At 39.6% G+C, this 24,248-nt stretch overlaps 1 protein-coding gene and 1 long non-coding RNA gene across 3 annotated transcripts in view; one reads left to right on the top strand and one right to left on the bottom strand.

Moving 5' to 3' along the window:
* The window catches only part of LOC132069533 (uncharacterized), a 32,266-nt gene extending 26,062 nt beyond the window's left edge, over positions 1–6,204 (bottom strand). The window contains exon 1 of the long non-coding RNA XR_009417799.1: positions 5,810–6,204. This is a non-coding gene — a long non-coding RNA (uncharacterized LOC132069533). The remainder of the gene's footprint in view (positions 1–5,809) is intronic.
* Positions 6,205–7,083: 879 nt separating this feature from the next.
* USPL1 (ubiquitin specific peptidase like 1) lies at positions 7,084–23,251 on the top strand. Of its 2 annotated transcripts, none has more exons than XM_059493601.1 (8): positions 7,084–11,568; positions 12,802–13,456; positions 15,572–15,658; positions 16,079–16,208; positions 17,070–17,195; positions 17,859–18,019; positions 19,542–21,432; positions 22,740–23,251. In XM_059493601.1, exons 2-8 carry the CDS (start codon positions 13,096–13,098, stop codon positions 22,753–22,755), a joined length of 2,772 nt encoding a protein of 923 aa, XP_059349584.1. In that variant the 5' UTR covers positions 7,084–11,568; positions 12,802–13,095; the 3' UTR covers positions 22,756–23,251. The 2 variants fall into 2 exon arrangements, with proteins under 2 accessions (XP_059349584.1, XP_059349585.1); XM_059493602.1 differs by lacking the exon at positions 22,740–23,251 and having other exon boundaries at positions 7,084–10,876; positions 11,440–11,568; positions 19,542–21,692.
* The last annotated feature ends 997 nt before the right edge of the window (positions 23,252–24,248 follow it).

Consider the following 24,248-nt stretch of genomic DNA (forward strand, 5'->3'; position numbering starts at 1 on the left):
TAGTTGTTTGCAACAAAACTAACTGCATTCCAGGTTTGCAACCCTTCTTAGAAGTGTGGTGTTTGGCATACTAGCTGAGAAAGGAAGGGCAATACCTGACTATCAAGCAACAAATTCCTGTCCTGGCACCCTGTCTGAGAGAAGAGAGAATAAATTGCAAGGAGATGCTCCATGGTATGTTGCCAACACAGGTATGCCCACACATTGCTAGGTGCTGCTGCCATGTAAAAAGCAGATGATTGGGTTTGAGTTTTAGCCAAGGTGCAAAATTACTTTACTGAAAACTTTAACTAGGTAAAAGGCAACCAAAACAAAAAGAGAGAGAGAGAAAGAGTTTTGTCAATTATACCATATTGTGTACAGAGAATGACATCAGCACACCTCAAAACTTCTCCATTAGCACACAGGTTATATAAAAATTACCAGTCCGCCTAGTTAATAACATTTCTGATATACAGAAAAAGCACTATCAGGCTGAAAAGGACAATTACAGCCATTCCCTTCTGTTCTAAAGGCAAAGGTAGAAATGATGCTTTACATAGAACAAGTACTGAACACTACCATAGCTTTGGAACATCTCTCTAATTTTAAAGTACAAAGAAAGGTTGAGAGACTGACAGGGAAGAGGACATGCAATTAGATGCACTTAACAGGCCAATGGGTTGCAACACTTGAAGAAAGAAGTGCTAAATTTACATCAGCGAACCAGAACTCAGCAATATTTCATTTCAGCTAGAAGTTGAACTATTGATATTTTAGGCTAGAGGGAAAAAAGGTAATCATTTTTTGTTACCATCATGATCCCACTCATCCACTCCCTAAACCCCTTGTCAATCCAGGATCCAAGAATTACAGAAAAATGCTCTAAAAACAGTTTGGAGATTAAAAAAAAAAAATATTTAGAAAAGGGTAGTGGTCTCCAGGCCCAAAACGTCTCCTGGGTGAAGAGCTACATGCATTCTTACAGCAACTAGCATAACAAAATCATGTGGTGATTCAGCACCAGAAGCAAATCAAAACTGTCACATAAAAATATCTGGGTCCTATACTTTATTTAAAGACATTCTTTTCTTTCATTAGCCCTACCTAAGGAATTACTTAATATACAAATAAAATTTTCAGACATTAAGAAAGCCAAACAAAACCACCACAGGATAACTCAGAAACAAGAAAGATTTTGCAAGGGCTTTAAGCACACACAAAATTAGTTCCACCAACTTTAACAAACTCTTTAGACTCAAGCAACTCTGTGAAATATTAGGGAAGTATGCAATATTCTAGCAATTCCAGAAAGAGGAGACAGGACAAGCAGTTGAAACTCTTCAGAATAAGCATCAGTCTTTGTTTGAATTTACACAGCACTTACTGGAAAGAGATGCCAGAACCTGGAGCCTCTGTTCACACACAGTGTAAAGTGGCTGTAACAATACCAGGGTCCTTACACAGCATGTTTAATCAAATGGGACTGCAGAAAGCAAAAACCTCCAAGACTAAATAAGAAAAGAACCACAAGATAATGGTGATAAAATGTAGCTCAAGTGCTTCAAGTACCAGAGGGTACTTGAAGTCTCTAATGGACAGGTAATGCTACATCAGTGCAAGTTTAAATAGTAAGTAAGAATGGATCATCTGTCACTTTCAAATTTCACAAAATGGATCATTGTTCTTTTTCCTTTGTCAGTACCAACTGACATCTTACAAACTTAGGATCAGTCCACTTGAAAAGACTTCTTCCTTCTCAAAGTACCAGAATACATGAAAAATACCTTCAAGCACACTATGGAGTGTAAAAATAACAGGCCAATTTCTTGGACAGCGAGTGTGTTACTTAATATTCTTTGCTCTGCTAACATAGGAACTGGGTGCTGCAGCCAAGATATTTAGAATTTTTTTCTCAAGAGTCACAAAGGTTCAACTTTAACTAATATATGTTTGATTACCACTACTTCTTTCAAGAAGACAAAACAGCCTTTAATGTTACTTTGAAAACAGAATGAAACAACTAAGATTCTTTTTAAAAGTGTCGTTATATCAATTATTGTTTACTTGCATAGATATAACTTAGTATTGATTTCCCTTTTATAAACACACCCAAAAGAGTGATAGCACCTTTTACATCACCACAGTTTTCCTAAATTCCTGTTCAATACCATCTTTAGCAACTACTGCTGAAAATCACTATTCTCAAAATGAATGAATCTTTACTTGATAATACATCTTGGAATTCTGCTATAAGTCAATCAGTTAAACCTAAAACCACCTTAGAAATTCCAGACTTCCATAAAGAGGAAGAGAAAAACAGTACAAAGGCCAAACAAAAAGGAGAGTCAAATACAACCTGCCTTAAAAGAGCAATTAATGCATGAAACCAGAAACCAGCATATCACATCTGGGCAAGTGTTAACTATTTGTTCATTTAATTTCAAAGCATTTGGCTTGCTGTAATCCTTTCTTACTCTGTAAGTCTTTTAACCAATGCAACTCCAAACTTCCACATCAGTTTTTCAAGTCTTTAACATCAAGCTAGCCAATATCTTTGTCCCTACAGAGACATGAATTTTGTTTGATTACTGCTATATTACCTCATTCTGAGTCCCATCCAAATCCTTCCATCAACATTAAGCTGTATTTTCTATTTTTGCTGATTTTCACAAGAGTAGCAATACAACACCACAGAAACCTAATTACTGGAAGATTCTTAAGGACACAAATGCACAACATAACCACCATGATCATATCAGACAGCAATCAGCTTTCCACGGTTTCAGTAACAACATTTCATAACTGGTATTTTCCCACTAGAAAGATTCCTGAAAATAATTAATTTTTGGAAACACAAGAGATACTAAGTTAATTCTTGGCCATTGTTCCTACTAGAAGGGGGTCAGAAGCCTACAGGCTGTAGAAAATGGAGGTAAAATAACTTCAAGAATAGTATGAAAAATAAGAAATTATTTTGAAGGCCAGCTGCAATTCCCAAATGGAAATCTTTGCAGTGATTTCTGAAAGCACTGCATCAGGTGTCAAGCTTCTCTCTTTCTACACAGCAAAAAACACACTCCTGTTAAGGATGACAAAATAAGAGGCACTCTCATAAGATCCAAGAAGAAAAAAGAAATCTACCTTTACCTCAGAGCAATATATAGATTTCTCCTGCTCTGTCAAGGCTACAGGCACCATAGTAGGGAAAAAATGCAGCACTTCTTTTTTTTCCTGTACTTTTGAAAATGAGTCATAAAAATGTAAGAGGATTTTACTCCAGAAAAAATAAAGGGTTTAAACAGGCAGCAGTTGACAAAAAAAAATCTGGTCTCTTATTTTAGAATCTCTCTCTTAGAAAAGATCTCCTTCCCTTTGGTTAAAGTACTGCAATGCAATAGCAAAAGGATACTACGTGTATATATCATAGTCAGTAATGTTACTAATTTTTGGGCTTAAAAATAGTTGAGGAATGCAAAAAAATTTACAATCACAGTCACCTGGACTTCATATACAAAAAAAAAAAAAAATCTAAGTGAAACAATGGTTTTCTTGTGACCTGTACTTGAAAAACAGAACATAATTAATATATTTAAGCAATTAAACAGAGAAAAAGAGGCACATATATAATTAGCTACTTTATTTTTCTTACATTAAAATTTAAACTTGCAAAGTGCCATTTTGGAAATGTTCTTATGTTAGGTTTTGGAAAAAGGGGGAAAGTCAAGCAGAAGTAAAATCCAAGAAACAAAACCTTTAAAGCAAAAGTTTTCAGCTCTTTCCTCCCACTCCATTCTCAGTTTCTCAGAGATCATCATGCAGCAACAACATGGTTAGAACTGAGCAGCCAGCGGGTGTGTAATTTGCATGTGAAAATATTTTTAGAAGACACACATGAATAGCATATGCTCTCAGCCCAAGTACAATTTTCTAAATAAATGCCCTGAATATTGTTTTCCCAACATTCTTAACTATGTTCCAGATAATGGTTTCTCATACAGATTTGTTACTCTTTGAAAGCACCAGACATATATATACCCATATAAACATAGATACATACACATGTGTGTATATATATATATATATAAAAATAAATAAAGCCTTAAACAATGTTCATTTCAAGAGTTCATCTTGGGGTTTGATGGGAGACTGAGTCTTCCCTGTGTCCATGTAATCACAAAGTTGGAAAACAATGCTTGAACAGAGTGCAACAAGAGGATGATTCCCTGATTCAGGAAGTTAAATCAGACATGGATGCCCATTCACTTGCCTGAACCAAAGGAACTTCAAAAATTGTACCTTAAAACCCTCCTAATTCTTTCTGTGTTGTGAAAAAAGTTTCAAAAGGCAGATAGAAATTGATAAAACAAGAAACAAGCCATGTGCTCATGCACTGTTAGTTAAATTGAAACCAAATCTAGTCAAATTGACACAACATGCAAGACAAAACTCCATTTGAGCAAACAGCAGTCTAACTAGATCCCAAAATCATCACCAGTCCACATCTGGAACACTCAAATCAATTCCTTGTGACTGCAGAGTTGGCATCACATAGTAACTATTACTATAGGACTCTTTTGTTCAGGACAAATGAAGTTCTATGGTAAAATGAGATGAAAACATCAGTTTCTTTTCTTTGCCAACACACAAATTCTGTTCCTTAAGCATATGGAAAAACTCAGGTTCTGGATTCTGTCTGTGCTTTCCTTTAATCAACTTGAACGTCAGGGAGGAAAGAAGATAAAGGACAACAGGAAATCCTACTGTGGTACCCAGTAAAAAACACCTGAATCTTACTGTGGTACCATTTAAAAAACGCCTGAAATAATGGAATACTTTGGGTTGGAAGGGACCTTTAAAGCTCATCTAGTCCAACCTCATGCAATGAGCACAGACATTACAAGACCAGGTTGCTCAGAGTCCTGGCCCAAATGACCTTGAATGTTTCCATGGATGAGGCATCTACCATCTCTCTGCAACCTGACAGTTTTTCACCACCCTCACTGTAAAGTATTTCTTCCTAGACCCTGTTAAAATGCCTGTCCCCAAATATAAGTTAATTGACCAAGAAAGTTGGAGGTGGAAGGGAGGAGACAAAGCAGAGAATGGAGGCATTAGGCAGTTTAAAAAGTCTTAACAGTATTGAGTAATGAATTCTAATTTACCAGAGAACTGGGATTTAGCACTAGAGCTTTTTCAAAATCAGCCCCTGCTAACAAGCAGCAAAAACATCTATTTAATCCTTCCAGAGCACAAATACACATAAGTTAACACCTTTTGCCACATTATCTCTTAGGCTTTACACACTTGAAACAAAAGTTTGTGGAAGGAAACAAAACGGCAGACTCCAGCCAGTCCTGGGAAAAGGTAAAACTTGCACTAAAATCAAAGCACTAATGAAGCAAACCCCAATATCAATCTAAAAAATAAGCACTCGTGACATAATTCTTCACAAATTTCAGTGCAGTATTTCTCCAGTCAGGCATAAAACTTCCTCCAAATAGAACAAAATACTCCCAACCATTAATTCAACCTTGAGAACATTGCTGCATAAATTAAAGGAATAACTACAGCAAAAAATTAGATTACGGATGTTACGACGGACCCGTTATAGTAACACATCATTTCGCAATGCAAATCATACAGGGCTAAGCGCTTTTTAAAAACGCAGCCAGGAGCAGCGTGTCAGGACAGCAGAGGCAGGAGGAGAGAAGGATATTCTGTGCTATCACTGGAACAATCTCCTAACTCACTGGCTCCGCAGCCGCGGGGAGCAGAGCCTGGGGCCGCACTGACAGCTCTCCTGACGCAAGAGACGCGGAGCACTGACCTAAATGCCGCAGCTGTGAGCTCCTTGCGGCCCAGCCCGAGGAAAAGGGGCCGGCAGGGATTCAAGCGCCAGCCACAAACACTCCTGCAGCCCGAGGCTGCTGCTGCACACACGCTCGCCGAGACCCCCACATCACCTCGACCTCTTGAGCCTGAAACTTCCAAAAACGACTGCGAGGCGCGCTCTAGGCTGAGATTTAGAGCAGAGATTTTCAACAGGGAGCTGCGCATCCCTGTAGCGCTTCGGCGGCAGCAGCAGAACTGGCCGCCCCAGGGTCTCGGGCAGTCACACGGGAGGCACCGAGCCCCGGACAAGGTTAAACCCCACCCTGGGCGCGACTTTAGGCAGGCACTCAATGGCCCGCAGGTTAATCATCAACTCCCTGCGCCGGGCACCGCGCCCCCTCCCGCTACCGGGGCGAGCGTCGCGGGGCCGCCGCCCCCCAGGCCTCGGCTGGGGGGGAGCAGGAGCAGGAGCAGGAGCGAGCCCCTCCCTGCCTGGGGAGGCGCCGCGGGACCGGCCCTCGCCGCCGGGCCCTCCCACCGCGCCGCGTGAGTGACGGAGCGGGGCGGAAGGACGCGGAGGAGAGGGGGAGGGAGCGAGAAATACCTCGGGCGCTGCCGGCCCCGCTCGGCGCAGCCCAGGGCCCGCCCGGCGGTGGCTCCGCCTGCGCTGGCTGCCGGGAGCGGGGCGGGCCGGGCCCGCATGGAGGCGGGAGCGCGCCGGAAGCTGCGCAGCGGCCGCGACCGGGCGGGCGGCGGCGGAGGTCCACGCGCGACGGGGTCCGGGGCAGCGGCGGGAGCCGGGAGTGGCGGCGGCCGCAGGTGAGAGCGGGGCCGCCGAGCGCAGCGGGCCGGGGCTCGGCTGGCGCCGGGAGCGGCGGGCCCGGCCTGTCCCGGTCCCTTCGGTGCGAGCGGGGCGCAGGGCGGGGGGATCTCGCGGGTCCCGAAATGCCGACTGAGTATTTCATGTCAGTAGCATGGCGGGGAAGGAAGGGTGCGGGCCTTCCGCGCCTCGCTCCTCAGAGAGGCGCCCGGGGAGGCACCGCGTGTGTGTGTCCGCTCGCGTCTGCCCCCGGCACGGTTCTCTGGTGCTCAGCGATTAACTCTGAACGCTTTTTCCCTCTGCAGTAGCGTGTGGATCACTCTGGATGTGGAATAAGAGCTCAGGAGGCAGTTTACCCCTAGGTTTACCGAAAAAGCCGAGCACATTTCGGGGAGGGAGGGAGGGAGGGAGCCCCGCACTGGGCCGGCTCTGCCCTGACACTTCGTTAAGTGGCATCCACACCCCCGTGCCTCTCGTTTCCACTGCCTGGGGACACAGATCGCCTGCCTTCCTGAAATCTTGCCTCTTCGCTGCAGCTAGAATAAACTGCACTAGTTCAGGCTGTGTTTTTCGTACATTCCCATTTTTTGTTTCGAAAGGACTGAATGATTTGCCCGCAAAACGTAGTCCCTGTTCCTTGTCATACACCCATTTAATTTGTGGGCATCTCAGAGAAGTCTGCCTGCAGAAGAAACTCTTAGAACAGTGGAATAATGATGTTGCATGCTGGTTCGTTTTGCAATGTTATCAGATTTATCTTTATTTGCTTAGTCTATGTTAGACTATTTTCAGGAAGGGAATTCATGTTTTCCCCTACACCATGGCGCCTTGCAGTTCTGCCCAGTACTCACAGGCTAGGCTGGAGAGAGAGTTGCTTTCTCACAGGAACAGTGTTACTGTTGCATCTAACAAAATATATTTTGTGGCCAAAGCTGTCAATTTTTGAGCGAGGGACTGGAATTTGGATATTTGTAGTTATGATGTCAGATAAAGAAAAACCTTAGTACTCTGATTTCTTATTGTGTAAAGAATGGAAGGGTAACTAACACCACTTTCTTTTTCTTCACAATTGTTTCTTTTAATCTTTTCAATGTCCCATTGATGAAGATAAAAAGACTTGTAAGGTGATTTACAAAAAGATTATTTTTAAATGTCCTTTTAGCCTGTAAACAAGGAGATGTCCTCTTCACTGTAGTGTAACCACTGTTGTTGCCTGCTTTTTGGAGTTGGTAACTGATTCTAATTCATAAGGCCCAGGTCCCTTTTTCTGTAGAATTGTTTGATGCGATGGTTTGGGCTGGAAGGGACCTTTAAAGATCATTTAATTCCAACCCCCCTGCAGTGGGCAGGGATGCTTTGCACTAGACCAGTTTCTTCTAAGCTCTGTCCCACCTGACCTTGAACATTTCCGATGATGAGACATCCACATCTTTCTTTAGCAGCCCCTCCCAGTGTCTCTCCATCCTGATTGTAGAGAATTTCTTCCTTTAATCCAATCTAAATCTGCCCTCTTTAAATTTAAAACTGCTGCACATTGTACCATCACCACAGATCTCAGTAAAAGCCTCTATCTCTCAAAAGCTTTTTTTAATTACTGAAAGGCTGCAGTAAGGTCTCCCCAGAGCCTGCTCTTCTCCTGGCTGAACAATCTCAGCTCTCACAGCATTTCTGCATAGGAGCGGTGCTCTGGACTTGCTCCACTGGTCGACATCATTACTCAGTTCCCAGCACTTCAGTAGGGGTCTCACCAGAGCAGGCTGGAGGAGCAGAATCTAGATCCCACAGTCTGTGTCTCTGCTAAAGATAATAAATAGTCTTGGTCCTTGAGGGACACCACAGGTTTGTTCTTGGTACATTGACCTGCAGGTGTTTGGATGTGGCCATCCAGCCAGTTCCTCAGGCATTTAGCAGTTCTATTTCAAGGCCATGTGTCTCTATTACTTCATCTTTTCCTTATTTTCCATCTTCTGCCCTCCCTAGGTCGTTGGAGTTCTCACAGGCCAATTTAATTCCATGGAATAGCAAAAAAACTTGTTCTTTACTAAGTTTACTGCTGTTTTGTGAGTTTATTTAGTTCATAAAAAGTCTGATTAGGATGTGAGCTGTCAGGAAAAGTGGGGGGAAGGGAAATAAAGAGAAAAGTGATGCCCCTATTTTGCAGCAGCAAGTTGTTAGATCTACTCAAGGAAGTGTAGCCACAGCATGATGATAACTTAGTCACATCCATAGCATATTTTGCATAACATTTTTCAATGTGCAGACTTAAAGAAGGAAAGAACATGCCCTAGTAAAGCTGAGTGTGCCTTCCTTTGCACTTGCCCATCTGTAATGCAGTTATTGCCCGTGGCTGCAATGAGTTGTTGCAGTACTTGATGCAGCAGTCTTTACTTGGCTGTTTTTCTTGGCAGGGTTGATCTGAAGCCCAGTGTTTGTACATTGTGCAAAGATCACCAGTACCTTCCTCTAATGTTAGAAGCTTTGAAGAGTAAAGGCAGGCCTCTTGGTACCACTCTACATATCTAGCACTGGCAGACCTATTTTATTTGCTCATTGTGTTGGTCTTTGAACTAAAAGGATAATTAATTTTCTTTAAATGTTATTATTTTAGTAAGAAATAAAAGTCTTTATTTCAATGTTGTGGTACTATTGTTTGGGTGACTATAGCTGAGGGAGGTATTGTACGTCTCAGAACATCTTATAAACTCAGTATTTAAGCTTTAAAAAGAAGAGCAGAAGAAACAGAAACTGAACACAACCAGAAAAAAGCAACTTGATTTCCTTTTGAGAGAGCTGGTAGCATAAACAGGGCCTTGCAAAGAAATACATATGTTTTATAAAACCAAGGGGCATGCTTAAAACAGAATAACCTGCAGGTTCTTAGTGTTACTAACCTTCTGAGTGTGTGGTGAATTTTTGTGGTGAGAAATTTCTCAGGAGTTTCTGTCATGTGATCTGTTTTTTATTTACTCTGGAGCGCTGAGACTGCTTCATGCCAAGGAATCAACTAAAAGTCCCTTGAAAAATAAAGTTATGTATTATAGTATGATATAGCCTATGATAAAAGTTCTTATCTGTACAGCTTGTAATTGTATAAAACAAGTCAACTTCCTGGCTAGACTAAATATATGATAACAGAGTTGAGTTGCATTGTGATAGTGCTGTTGCTGCTGTGTGAAAAGTTGGGGTGCTTGTCTTTCCTTTACACTCCAACAAGTTTGTATACCTTGAGCTAATTCATTAATTTTCAGTTTGTATGAGCCCATGCTGTTTCATGGGCACCCTACTACAACATTACTCGGAAAGCTAAATGTGCTCCAAGGGACATGGATTTTTATTTTTATGCTCTTGCCTTCTATTACAACCATTAGTTTCATCAGTCAGGGAATACTGCCTCTACATGCTGCAGACTGATAATTCTGAAAAGGGCTGCTGGACACACTGAAGGTTTAGATAGGATATCATCTCATTTTGACCCACTCTTAAGTTGCCATGGGGGTTTGATTTGAAATCTGAGTGGTTGTGTTTTTCTGTTGCACTTTTTTAGTTCATGCTCTGTTGGTTTTTGGCATTCCATGCAGTTCTGTAGGGTCTCTTCTTGCCAAGCATTGTAAGTAGGTTTAGGTTGAATGAGTATTTATACTGGTCTCAAGAATGCCTGGAGAAATTTTTTTTTTGTAAGGAGTTGTTGCTGTACTGTATAAAGGCCTGAAAGGACATCATGGTGTGGGAGAAAATGTTTTTCATTGAAGTAATGAAAAGGGAGCAGTTGTGGCTGAAGGAAAGATACTACATTGATGACTTTGCAAGTCAACCTAACTTCATCATGCATCTTGAAGAGATGTATATTTATTCTAGTCAGTTTCAAGTCCACAGGAGCAGGATTGGGTTCCTGTAGTTCTTAGTTTAAAGTTTTGAGTTCACAATCTGCACTAGAACAAAAAAAAGTATTTTCAGTTTAGGAAATACTCTTCTGAATTAATTTCCACAAACTATGCAAGCTGCATTGTTGCTGGTTTTTTTTTCCCAAACTTCAGTCTAATTTTTCTTTAATTGTTTTATTCACTTCTTATTTTTCAGGAGTCTGAAAAATCCTTAGTGGTCATGACATTGTTACAAGTGACATAAATTAGCCAGTGGCTCAGAATGATGGATACCCAGAAGACTACAAATGGTTTGCAAGTGATTGGAGAAGGGACTGGTATAGGGAAATCGACACTCCACATGGTGGGGTATTTGGGAAAAGTCAGTTGAAACTTGTTTTACATATGTGCAAAGTTCATATTTTTCTCTGTTTTGAGAAATTTTTAATTGGTCTTAATTTTACCCCCCAAAAAATTCAAATTTATTTTCCACGGAAATCTATAACAATGGCGAAAGATTATTCTAAGTAAATATGTGCCTATGTTTTTTACTGGCACTATTTTTACAACTGTTTGCATTCCTATGAAAATTGATTTGCCTTTCAAAGATCTGAGCTTATGTTCCCTGGCAATAAGGGTCCTGTGGTTTAGTTCAAGTAAAATAAAACATGCATAAAAGTACATAAAATGTGCAAAAATAAAATGTATTGTTAAAGACACTTTATTTGAATATTTAACTAAAAAGATAAATTTATTTAAATCATGCTACCATACAAATATATTAAAATATTTAAAAAGAAACCAATGTAGTTTGCTTTTTATATTGTATTGTATTATATCTAGAAATTGAACAGTGATTTTGTATAAGAATGTCTTACCTTGGGATAATGTATGAAATGCATAAATTTATGCTGCTTTATCTTTCTTGGTTTGTTTTTATTTTAGAGCTGTAATCCTGTGGAAACAACTGCACATGGGTATTGTCCAGTCTGCAAAGAGAAGGGTCAGATCCAAGGTTTACGGACTTACCGCCTTAATTTTCAAGAGTCCATTTTCCTTTGTGAAAATCCTCAGGTATTACACTAATAAAGAGTTTTATTTGGCCCTGCAGAGGCCCTTACCTTCAGCAGTTACACCTCTCTAAGTCTGTGATTTTGTTGGTAGTAAGCAGACTGTTGAAATAGGACCCCTCTGAGTCTGTATGCTGCAGGATGTTTGCTTGCAAATAGGGAAAAACAGAACTAACCTGTGTATATGCAGTGTTTAGGCATAGGTAGCTCCCCTAAAGGATTAAAAAGAGTAAAAAAATAATGAAATAAAGGAAGGTTCTTCTCGATAGCAAGGGATCACAAGTGGTACTAAATGAATTTTTGTACAAGTCAGACTAGAAGGTGAATATTTGATGATCCATGGAACTAGTACGTAACTAGCAGATCTGAGTCTCCCATTTTCCCTTCTATAAGTCTGGGTAATGCATATAGGTTTGTAATTGTAATTACTATGCTTTTATTTCTTTTTTCCCCCATTTTTAATTTTAACCTTAGCTGGATTTCTGTGCTGCTTAATATTTGACTTGTGATTTTGCTACCTCTCCCTTCACTGCTCCATGTATGTGGGAAGGGTATAGCAATCGCAAACAGACTTAAATTGCCCTTAAATTAGTAGAAACTTGACTAGATATGGGTCTCAGAGTTGATTTTCCCATTCTTTCCTGCTTTTAACTAATTATGGTATAGTTCTGGAGATTGGTAATAGGGATTTGTCTATATTCATTGAGCTAGCCTGAAAAATACCTTGTCAATTTGGGCGCCAGTAGTCTCTCAGGCATGAGATAATAATGTCAAATCTGTACCCTAAAGGAGTGGATTTAGCAGAATAAGTCAAGAGGACTCTCCTTAGCAAAATTAAGTTGTTTGCAGAGGTTGGGAGAATTTACTGGAAAAGTAGTGTTGAAGTATCACTACTGATGTATTTATTTCATAGTTGCTTATAAGACAGTGGTGGCATAACACGCCCTTTCTGTCATACCTATGTTGAATATATGTATTGATTTAATTAAAAAATCACTTTACAGGAGTCCCTATTGCTGGGTTGGATGGAGGTCTAGGCAACTTGGTCCAGTAGAAGGTGTCCCTGCCCATGGCAGGGGGTTTGGAACTGGGTGGTCTGTAGCATCCTTTCTAAACCAAGCCATTTTATGATTTGTGATTCAACTCCATTTTAAAAATATGTTTTGCACTTTCTTTAGCTCTCATTCACCTGAAATTGCTTTGTAGATTTCACTGTAACCTTTTTTCTTTCCTTTAGTGTATCTACCCACTTGGTTATAAACCATTAAACAGCATAATTACTTCTACGGGTTCAGAAAATAATCAAGCTCCATCTACTCACAAGAAGAGGAAATTTGGTAATATCAGTGACTTTTCTGCTGTTGGATCAGATCCAAAAAAAGCAAATAACAACGTGCTCAATGTTGAGCAGGCCATTAATGCAGACTCAGTTGTGAAAGGCTGCCAGAATAGTTTGTGTATTCCCAAGGCAAGCCTACACAGTGTATTACAAAATGACCAGCAAAACCCTGGCAATCATGTGGGGTCTTGCATGCAGAACGTGGATTTTGAAACAACCACCAAGACCAACAACTACCAAGAAAGTCCACCAAAGACTTCTAGTCCCAAAATACAACTATTGCCAAATTCTCAGAATTTGTCAACAGCATCTGAAATTTCACTCAAAGAGGATAAAGGTTCTACTAATAACAGAGATTTGTGTCTTCAGTGGAGAAACAAACATAATCTTTGTTGGTTAGATTGTATTTTGTCAGCACTGGTACACTTAGAAACATTAAAATCTGCTCTAGCAGAAGAATGTAACAATGGAAAATGTTTACTCCAGAAACTTATAACAAAGTATAATCAAGCGTCTGTTCTTCTGAATACCTGTAAAAGGAGTAAAGTAAAAGGTGAGTAAATTTAGCTGCTGTTTTCTATAGTCATACTGATTTGCTACAAATATGTGGAATTTTTATATATGCCTCTGTTCTATTTCAAGATGGCAAAAAATACAACTATTACCATGAATTTGCAGAATAGTGTGCATTCTCTAGCAAAATCTTGGTAACATCTGAAATTGTTTTTCTTGGGCAAACATGCACGCTGAAGACATCAAACACCAAGCATCTCTTAATTTTTTTTGTCATATCCAACATAAAGATATTATGAATTATTTTTGTAATTCACCCTTACTTTGTTTCCTTCCCCTCTGTAGGTTAACATATTAGGATACTGTTATAAGCTTGATCTTTGAAACAATTTCTGTTGTGGTTTATATCCTTGTGTAAATGGGCAGTTGCCTTGTCACACTGAAAATAGTAAAGCTGGGAACATAAGTTCTTTTCTGGCTCCAGCTGTGCTCATTGGAGGAGTGCTTCCCCTGAGGTCTGCAAGCTGCTGTAGATGACAGTGTTTCCTAACCTGCTTCAGCCTGAAGTAGTCAAACACATGAACCTGGATCCTATGATCTGGAAAGGATTAGTTAGTACTTAGTAACCCTTAACAAGGGGTTAGCAGGTCAGCTTAGCTTTACACGTTGGAGGATTGTAACTGAGGAGGATGTGTCACTGTATTCTGCTGGTGTGGCCTTTAGTCATTCTCTGTTCTGTGGATTCTGTTTAAGACTCCTAAACTAAGATCATGGGTTTTTATTTCTCTTGAACTGGACCATTGGTGTCATAAGTCTAAACTTCTAAGATATGGTCTGTTACAGAAGGAATAAAGCTCTCTGGTTAGCCAGTACCTCTCCTGAATTTCAGTGGACACTCTGTTGTACTATGTGTATTTGAATATAAAAAGCACAGTCACAGAACAGCCCTAGGTACATTGAGAAAGGTCCTATCTTTACTGGGAAAAATAATGTGCATCAGAAGTGCTTTAATCCATGTTACAAAGCGGGGAGAAAACCCCCAAATATTCTGAATTAGTTCATGTACTGTGCTTGCCAGGAAGTCAGGATGCTTGAGTTTAGGAGTTCAGCTGTTACTGGGAAGTCCTTTGCTATCCTAGAACCTGTCTGAGATGTTTATCTTTGTTGGGCTGGGTTTGCAAAGGAGCTCTGCTGGTGTGCAGTAACCCTTAAATGGGAATGTTAAGTGTTGGAATACAGTGTTGGTTTGAAAGTACTTAAACCTTTTCATTTCAATTGCTGCAAAACAAATCAGTTTATTTGGGTAACAGTGGAGAGGGGATTGGGTGAAGAGTATTTTTGTGGAGAATAGGTGTAGAATTCATTCTGTTCTTTTGTGTAATTTTACCATATCTTTTGCATGCAGCTATTTTTAAAAACAATCCAAAGCAATATAGCTGCAAGAAACTTTGTTTCTTTTTTCTATACACGGTTTATATGTATTAAGCCGTTTCAATGGCTATTCTAAATATTTCCTTTAATTTCTGCAGGTTATGATCATGATTGTGTAGTAGAAGTTATGTTCTTGCTTGTGTTTGAGGAATGTATTTGTGTTTAGACAACATGCAAAATTAAAATACTAAGATATATAAAGTAAAAAGTTATTTTTAAATTTAAAATTATTTTTACTGTTTGAAAAGCTCACTTAGGGAATTGGTATTTAATCTGAAACAATACATTAAAGTGTTTTATTATTTGAATTGTATAGCCTTAAAATGCATGTAAGCAAATTTTTGTGCTTTTGGTCTTAATGCTTAAGTTTTAAATTTTTCTTTTAATCTCTGAGTCTTCAGGATTTGTAATGTGTGGTCACACTATCCTTAAAAATTGTTACTACATAGCTGTTGGTGCAGGCTCTTAGTCATAAGTCAGAGCAAGTAGTTCTTAGTCAGCAGACTGCAGTAAACTGAGTAACTTGTGTAAATTCTTCTGCAATTTTCAAACCCATTAATACCAAGAATTGGCTGTTCTACCAACAAGCCTTAGGCAAGTATGGGTCAATATGAAAGGCATTGGTTTGCAGAGAGGGAGTGCATGCTGGGGGTACATATGTGTGTGAAAAGGTGTGGGGCTATTACACATGACTACATGAACACATACGTATTTTTTTCTTTAGATGTTCTTCCAAAAGCAGAATCTCAGCTCAATGAAATCAGAAACGTAATGTTTACAGAACTTAAGCCTCAGCTGACATGTGAATTGGGTAAGTAATTAGTGCAGCATCTCAGTAATTACTTTCAGGAAACCCTAGATATAAAGCCTTTTATGTCATACATAAAAGTATGTGTGTAGGAATGCATACAAAAAAGTTTGGAAATACATTTTTTTCTATTGGTGACTTACACATACTTTACAGTATGATCAGCTGGTTTGTCCTTTGCCCATTTTGACTTTTTAGAGAGCAGATAATCAGCAAGTAATTCTGCTGTAGTCATAAAATTGTCATTGATAACCATCTAATAACATGGATCAATCCCTTTCCTGTGAGAATTGCAAATAGAGCCTCGAAATAATAACTGACATTTAAATTGAAGTAATAAGCCTTCTTATTACTTCCTTTTTGAGGTACTGAAAGGTGATTTCAGATATTTAGTGGCCATTTTTTTCTGCCCCATCTTTGAAGGTAATATGAAGAATCCAGTGTTTGCACTTCAGCTACTCCTACAAGTGGATCAACAAGCTGAGAAACTATTCTTGCATTCATTTTCATGGAAGTTTGAATGTGTACATTGTGGCCATAAATACCAGGACCGGTGAGATTTTTATAGAAATAGCTTCTACATAGCTGTTCTACCTTACCTTTTTAAATCTGCATATAATAGTTGGTTTTCTTCAGATTTCCAGGTTTAAGGTTGTTGTTGAAGTTTTACATCATCTGCTTTTTCATTTGCAAATAGTTTACTGCTATTCCATGTCTTAAGCAACCATGTTATCAATTAATTAAGAAAGAAACAATAGGTAACTGCGTGAGTGTCTGGACATACTTACTGTGAGATTTTGCTGAGAGTATGCAAATTGCTGTGGTTCTAAAGAATGTATGCCTAGAACACTTTTGCTGTTGAGAAATACCTGGAATATTCACTTGGGCTACAAAGAATCAGAGATTCTCTAACATAGTTTGTCTATTTTAAAATAGTTTTACAGGGGAGTAATTTCTTGAGAATTGATTTAGTTCTGTGTAGCCACAGGTACAAGCTTGTAATTTAGGCTCCTTTTAGAGTCAGCAGGTAAAGAAAGATACCTTCAGAATACAGCTCATTTTATTTGAAAAACATCTGTATTACCTAGTAAATTATGCAGATCCTGGTACAAGCTCTGTCTTATGTTGGAAAGGAAACAGAGATAACATTAGAAGGAAGAAAAAGCAAATATTGTGAAACTGAAGGCCACAGGGCTGCTGAAAACAAATTGTGACTGACGCTGTTTGACAGAACTGAATTCAGGGCTGACTTGGATGTGATGCTGTCACAGTGAATTCCACACAAATGGCATGAGCATGAATAGTATTTGGGTTTTTATAATGTTTTTATAACTTGTTTCCTGGTAAAGTATGTATATTCATGGCTTTCTGATCACCAACTCAGCTTACTCTTTATTTGTGTGTGTGTGTCCAGATTGAAGAAAACCCTAACAACGTTTACAGATGTAATCCCTGATTGGCATCCTCTCAATGCTGTTCATATTGGACCGTGTATTAACTGCGGAAATACGTCTCAAAGACAACAGATGATCTTGGAAAAGTAAGTTTGAATATGTGAACTTGAAAGTAAAATACATAAAGTTCTGAGACTTCATTTATTGAACCTATGACTTCTGAAACCAAACTATTACTGTGGGTTTGCAGAGATTCTAAACCTTAAATTCTGATCACTACTTACTTTTAAAGATTTTTAGATCATTCTTATAAGCTGAAATAGCAAGTAGTGTTTACTAAAGATGAAACAGAGCAGTGTTTAACATGCTGACCAGCATGTGTTTGAACTAGGTCATAAATACTTAACTATCAAGTAGTAAATACAGACAACTGATATCCAATGTCAGCCTTTTCACAGCTCCTGCTGTGGATAAAAGTTGTTTGATCATTTGTTTACTTAATTGACCTGGGAACAATGTCCCTTGCTACTGTGTTTATGGCATAGGAATGTTTTTTTTCTCAACTTTTCCCCACTCCCCAAATCTCTTATTTGGTGTTGGGTTTTTTCCCCCCCCAATCTATAATTAAATGAAACATCCAGTTGGGATATTCTTTTTCCTTTCTGCTTACTGTGCAATCTGAAGAGTCTGTGAGGAAGTAGAATAGTAAGGGCAGAACCAAATACTCGTAGAGATGTCTTACTTTTTCATTAGGAACTTTTGCCACTGTTCTGTTGTAATAAACTCGTTCTTTATTGTTTCTTTGTCAGAGTACCCTCAATATTAACATTACATTTTGTGGAAGGCTTGCCACATAACAACCTGGAGAAATACTCATTTCAATTTGAGGAAGATACCTACCAAATAACATCTGTTGTTCAGTATCAAACAGATAAGAAGCACTTCATAAGCTGGTCTTTGAATCCTGATGGTAAGAATCACAGAATGGGTCAGGTTGGAAGAGGCCACAGGGGGTCATCCAACTTCCCTGCTCAAGCAGGGCCATCCCAGAGCACATGGCACAGGATGACATCCAGATGGTTCTTGAATATTTCCTATGAGGGAAAGCCCACAACCTCTCTGGGCAATCTGCTCCATTGTGTTGTCACTGCACAGTAAGGAAGTCCTTCCTTATGTTCAGGTGGAACTTCCTGTGCATCAGTTTCTGCCTTTTGCCTTCTGTCCTATTGCTGAGCACTGCTGAGCAGGGCCTGCCTTTCCGACACCTCCTTCTGGATACTTACAGACACTGGTGAGGTCCCCTCTCAATTGTCTGTTTTGAAGGCTGAACAGGCCCAACTCCCTTAGTCTTTCCTCATAAAAGAGAGAGATAAGATAAAGTTTATGGTTCTTATCTACCATAATATTTCATGCGTTTTATGGGTTACTGCAGTAGTCTCAACCATTGATATATAATAACAAAGATTTTTTTGTCTGCAATCTAAACTTCATATTAAATTGTTGCAAATAATTGGGTTTCTCAGAGTGAAGGTTTTCGGTTGGTTTTACTGCACTGTACTGTCTTACAGAGCACTTACTGGAAAAAGTAATTTGGCTATAGAGTTTTTTTCCCTTCATAACTTTGTAAAAGTTAAAAAATGCAGTCTGACCATGACTGTGGAACAAATAGTATTGTTTATTTTTAAACCAGTGATTCATCCATTCTTGGCTGGAAACAAGGTAACCTATGGTACTATGAGCAATTAATGAAGTTATTTTTTATATCTGAACTTTATGGCACCTCAGGGGTGGGAGGCAGAAATCCATGTTGGAAATATTACTAATGGTATGATGGTTGTACCACTGATGGAAGATCCATAAATAGAGAAGGTGAAAAGGTGATATTTTGATAATCATGCCTCTGTAGAGAGCATGAGGTACAGTCTTATGAAGTGTTGTGACAACATGAAAATTGTCTAAGTCATACTGCCAGAGATAAAAAAGAAATGGGAAGAGGAAGCAGTTGGGAAATGCCTAGTTAAGAAGCTCCTATATGCCATATATATCTGTTTTAAAATTCCTAAAGCTATAAAATATTCTTTCATGATCTATGAACAGTTTGCAGGTGATGAGACTGCTTAAAATAAGCAGTTTCTTTTTAGCTCCTGTGCTTACCCAGGCAATTAAAAAGTCTACAGAGAAACTTAATTTAAGAGGTGGTTCTTACCTCAGACTTGTGAGAGTATTTTCAGACAAGATGTTTCAGCCAAAAAATCCCTTAGCTAGCTTTGTTTTATGGTTGACCTACTCTGACCTGTAATAATATTGCTGCATCTTCTTGTATTTGCTCTTTTTACAGTGGAAGTCTCCTAGTTTTCTCTGGAGAAAAAAAAACCCAAACTCTATTTTCTGCTTGCCAGGAGCATGGGTTAATAAAAATACTTGACAAGTGTGAGGATAGTGATTTCAATTTTAAAAGTCTCTGAGTCTCTGCACTGATTGCTATTTTTCAGGAACTTGGCTTGAATGCGATGATTTAAAGGGTCCGTATTGCAAAAGACGTAAAAGATTTGAAGTTCCCCCTTCAGAGATTCATATTGTTATCTGGGAAAAGAAAGCATCCCATGTGCCACAAGAGCTGAATTCACAGTTCCAAAGTAAAAATAGTGAAGATACTCGTCTTAATAATGTACATTCAAATTCCACGGTGTTGAATTGTTTTGATAACACTGTCGGCAAACCACCTGCAGAACCTCACAAAGAGCATTCTGTGAGGACTCCAGAGAAGAAACAGCAGCAAGTAACTGAGGACAAAAGTATTGTTCATCATGGTTCAGAAAATCTGGCAGATGGTGATCTTGTAACACTGATGCCTGAAGAAGTTCTGGTTGACTCAGAAGATAAATCGCTGCCTAACGGATGGATGGTGGGAAATAACCTTCTTGATGGATGGGGCACACCAGAACAGCTGGAACCAGCTTTTTCACTTAGCACTCCTTATGCAGGAGAGTTTGCTGGAACTAGTCTAGCTATGAACAATAAATCCATGTTGTATGAAAATTCCAGTATTTGCTTTCCTCTAGAAGAGTTGAACCCAGTAAATATTACTGCTCCTGAGCCCAAAAAACATGACCCTGATTCATCTGACTCATCACCTTCTCAATTAAATGACACAGCTAATTTAGCTAACAGAGAACATGGATTAAATTCAGAACTACTGCTAAGCAAGAATTGGTTAGCAGTAGAAAATACTATACAGAAACCACCTGACTTGAGAGATGCAAGCAAAACTGTAGTTAATTCTCAAGTTGGCAGTTCTTCTGGTGCCAGTAATTCAGTTCAGTCCTCGCACAAAGACCGAAAAGGAGGATTTGTAGGAAGCTGGGTAAAGAAATTAAGCAAGAGTACTTCTTTTATGCCTTCAAGTGCCTCAGCTCTCAAGAATGAGAGAAATTGCAAAACTCCCTCATTGCAAAAAATAAGTGAAGTTCGGCTGCCAGTTAAGGGTGCAAATAACTTCGGTGGCTTTCAGAGCAGAGGTACAAAGAAAACAACTGAGACCCCAAAGTTACTGGCTCCTCAGAGTAATAATACTCATCCTTTATCAAATTTCAAAGGATTTTCTCAAAGCACTTGTCTTCCAACAGCAAATCATACCACTATTGTAGGTCCAACTTGGTTTAAGTCACAAAGTATGTTGGGTACCTCAGGTAAAGTGACTCAGTTCCCCTCACCTGGCTATAACTCTGGCAAGGCAGAAGAGTCAGAGAGTGACAAAACAAAAAAACTTCGCCTAAAATTGTTAAAAAAACTTAATGCTAAAAAGAAGAAGTTGGCTTCACTGGATAGATTAGCAGTGGAACAGATGAAACAGGAAAAACCTGTGAGTGGAGACGTGAGCACCCCATTGCCGACTGAATCTCAGAATGACAGTGAATTATTGCAGAGCTTAAGGGAGCTGCAGTATCAGATTGATGTCACAGGGAATGGACCTGGATTGAATGCAAACGCTGTGCCAGGGTGCACTGGCCCTGATAACGCTGATGAAATACTGGCAGAAATACTGTCCCCTATTTCCACTGTCGCCTCCTTGGAGGAGCCCAAGAGCGGAGATGAGTGCATGTACATGGAAATGGTGCACGGCAGTGCGGCAACGACCGTGCCCCAGGAGAACACCACTGTGCCACAGGCAGCAGTGACAAGTGAGGACCACAATTACTACAGTCCTGTGAAGGACACCACTTCGGAGCTTGATGCAATAAACAAACACAGTGGGAAAAAACTTTCTTTTGAAAGTCCTACAAGAGATGATATCCTCGAAGACCTGTTCTCCATTTCAGCACCAAGCTCAATGGCAGATGACATGGATTTACCTCATTTTGATGAAACTCTGTTTGAAACTTGGTAAATACTCAGTTTCTTGAGTTTAAGTATTTTTTCAGTATTATGTATATTTTGAAACAAAGCACTACTAAATTATATTTTATAACTAGTTTAATTGCACACTGGCTGTACTTGAACAATTTACATTTGAGTTTTTTTTCCTTAATATTTTACTGTAACAAGCAAATCAGGGTTTAATGTATTCTATTCTTCTGAGAAGCAGTTACTTTAGCTGTCATATATGACAATGATTTTTAATTAAAAGCTCCTAAGAGTCTTAATTTTTGCTGCTTTTAATATGAAAATCTTCCATACTCTAGTGTGTTTGAGAACTAATTAAGTTCTGTAGTCTTGATGATGTAATGGTGTAAGAAATACTATTTATATAGTAATGAATTTACAGAACCACTCAACTCCTGAAGTTTTGTCCAACATTTAAAAAAAGAATTAAGTACCTTCTGTAAGTAGGGAATTTTGCATTCTCTGATATGAACTTAGAGGTTTCTTAGAATTAATTTAACTGTAAGTTAATGCCTATTACTGTTGTCACTTGGAGTTTTTCATGACTCAGGCAGTGCACCCCCGACTGTATGTGAGGTGCCAAGAAGAGGCAAGGTCAGTAGGAAGAAAGTAATGGAAAAATGTGGCAAGACAGCAGTGAGTAAGCAGAGGGATTCACACCTTGGTGTTTCTGGATATGTATAGCTTTCATTTTGCCAGATTGGAGTCTTTTTTTAAATGCATGGCCACAAAGCTGAGGGTATTATATGCCAAGTTAGATTAGCTGTACACTTTTCTTGTTCTTGGAAATAAGGATTTTATCAGCAAGTCTTTATATCAGGCATATATTATTATATATATTAGAACTGTCCTGCATTTTTTCATTGTTTCAGATTCCAAGCTCAAAACATTAAATGCTCAGTCTTACTTTTCCAGTAGATGCAATTAAACATGATGCTATTACAAGGCATGGTTACAGATTCTAATGGTTTTGGATTGTTTGAACTAGTGTTTGAAAAATTATCATTGGCCCTGAACTTGTTGCAATTTGATACATTGTTATCAAACTGGTACTTTAGGCAATGAATTTTTTGAAATTTAAGTTATTGTGAAGAACTTGAGCTTCTTCTTTGTTTTAAATACTGTAATTGGTAATGTTAAAATAGAAAACGAATGGATTCTGAATGTTAAGGGCTGGTGTACTGCTTGTGAAATGTTTGCCCATTTATGAATTCCCTAATTAAAAAAAAAGAGGAAAAAAAAAAGAAAAAGAAAAAAAAAAGAGCTGACCAAAATGAGAGTTTGATTTATCCATGAATGGATTGCAGTGACCTGCAGCTGTGACATGGGAGCTCCTTCACCACTGGCTTGGGACACAAACACAGACCCAGGGGTGAGTAAAGCAGTGTGCCCAGCGTTGGTGATGCAGAATGCACAGGGGGGCGAAACAGGAGGAAGAAACCCTGCTAGAAGATGTGGAGATCCTGGTGGAGAGATTTATAATGAGCTTCAAGGCAGAGGAGGGAGGGTGTGGGGGCACACCTGCTGTACACATGCACCTAGACAGAAGCAAGAACGTCTGGTCACCACTGGCACCCCCTCCACAAACTGAAGCTGGGAGTGTTTGGTCTGCAGCTGCGTGGGATTCAGTGTGGGTACAGGTATATATAGAAGCTCCAAGAGCAAACAAATAGCACTTGAGATTAAAGAAGGTATGAAAATAAATCTGTTGGTGCTGCATGTTCCTGGCTGCCTTTTTCTCTGAAACAGAAAACTAAAGATGACGCAGTGCAGATTTGCTTGTTTCCATAAATGTTTTACTGCCTCTGATCCTGTGCAAGTGAGAATTCAGCTGAGTTTGAATGAAAATCCTATGACTAAAGAAATTGTTTGGAATTTGAAATGTTACTGGTTGTTTTATATTAAGAGTAGTTTTTAAATGCAGCTCTTAATTTGCCATGAAGAGAATACAAAGTATTGTAGTCATCTTTTGTCAATTGGAAGTAGAGGTAGTGATCAGAAACTGGCCCCTGTATTATGGAGGTTTTATTAGTGTTCTAGGATAGATTTCTCAAAGTCTAAGGGCTTTGAGCACTGTCATCTTCACCACTGAACCATATCCCTAAATGCCACATCTACATTTTTTGAACAATTCCAGGGATGATAACTTCACCACTTCCCTGGGCAGTCTCTTCCAATTCCTAACCATCCTTTCAGAGAGGAGATTTTTCCTAACATTCAATCTAACCTCCCATGGCACAACTTGAAACCATATCCTCTCATCCTGTCTCATTACCCATGACAAAAGACCTGCCCCCACCTGGCTACGTTCTCTTTTCAAGTAGTTGTGGAGAGCAGTAAGATCCCCCCTGAGCCTCCTTTTCTTCGGGCTAAACACCATTAGCAGCTCCTCATCAGTCTTGCACTCCATATCCTTTCCCAGCTCCGTTGCCCTTCTCTGGACACACTCCAGACCCTCAATGTCTTATAGTGAGGGGCCCAGAACTGAGAAGGGCACAGAACTTGAGGTGTGGCCTCACCAGTGCTGAGTACAGGGGCACAATCCCTGCCCTGCTCCTGCTGGCCACACTACTGCTGACACAAGCCAGGATGCCATTGCCAGCATTCCCATTTCCTTTTCCACTGGGCAGCTTTCCAGACACTGCCCTCAGTGCCTCCAGCACTGCCTGGGGTTGTGACGCAAGGGCAGGACCAAGTGCTTGGTCTAGTTGGATCTCATACAATTGGCCTTGGCTCGTCAACCCAGCCTGTCCAGAGCCCTCTGCAGAGCCTTGTTAGTCAGTGTCTTCTGCTTTGGGAAAGGCATAATCGTGGCA

The sequence above is a fragment of the Ammospiza nelsoni genome, chromosome 2 (genome assembly GCF_027579445.1).
Source record: "Ammospiza nelsoni isolate bAmmNel1 chromosome 2, bAmmNel1.pri, whole genome shotgun sequence".
NCBI lineage: Eukaryota > Metazoa > Chordata > Aves > Passeriformes > Passerellidae > Ammospiza > Ammospiza nelsoni.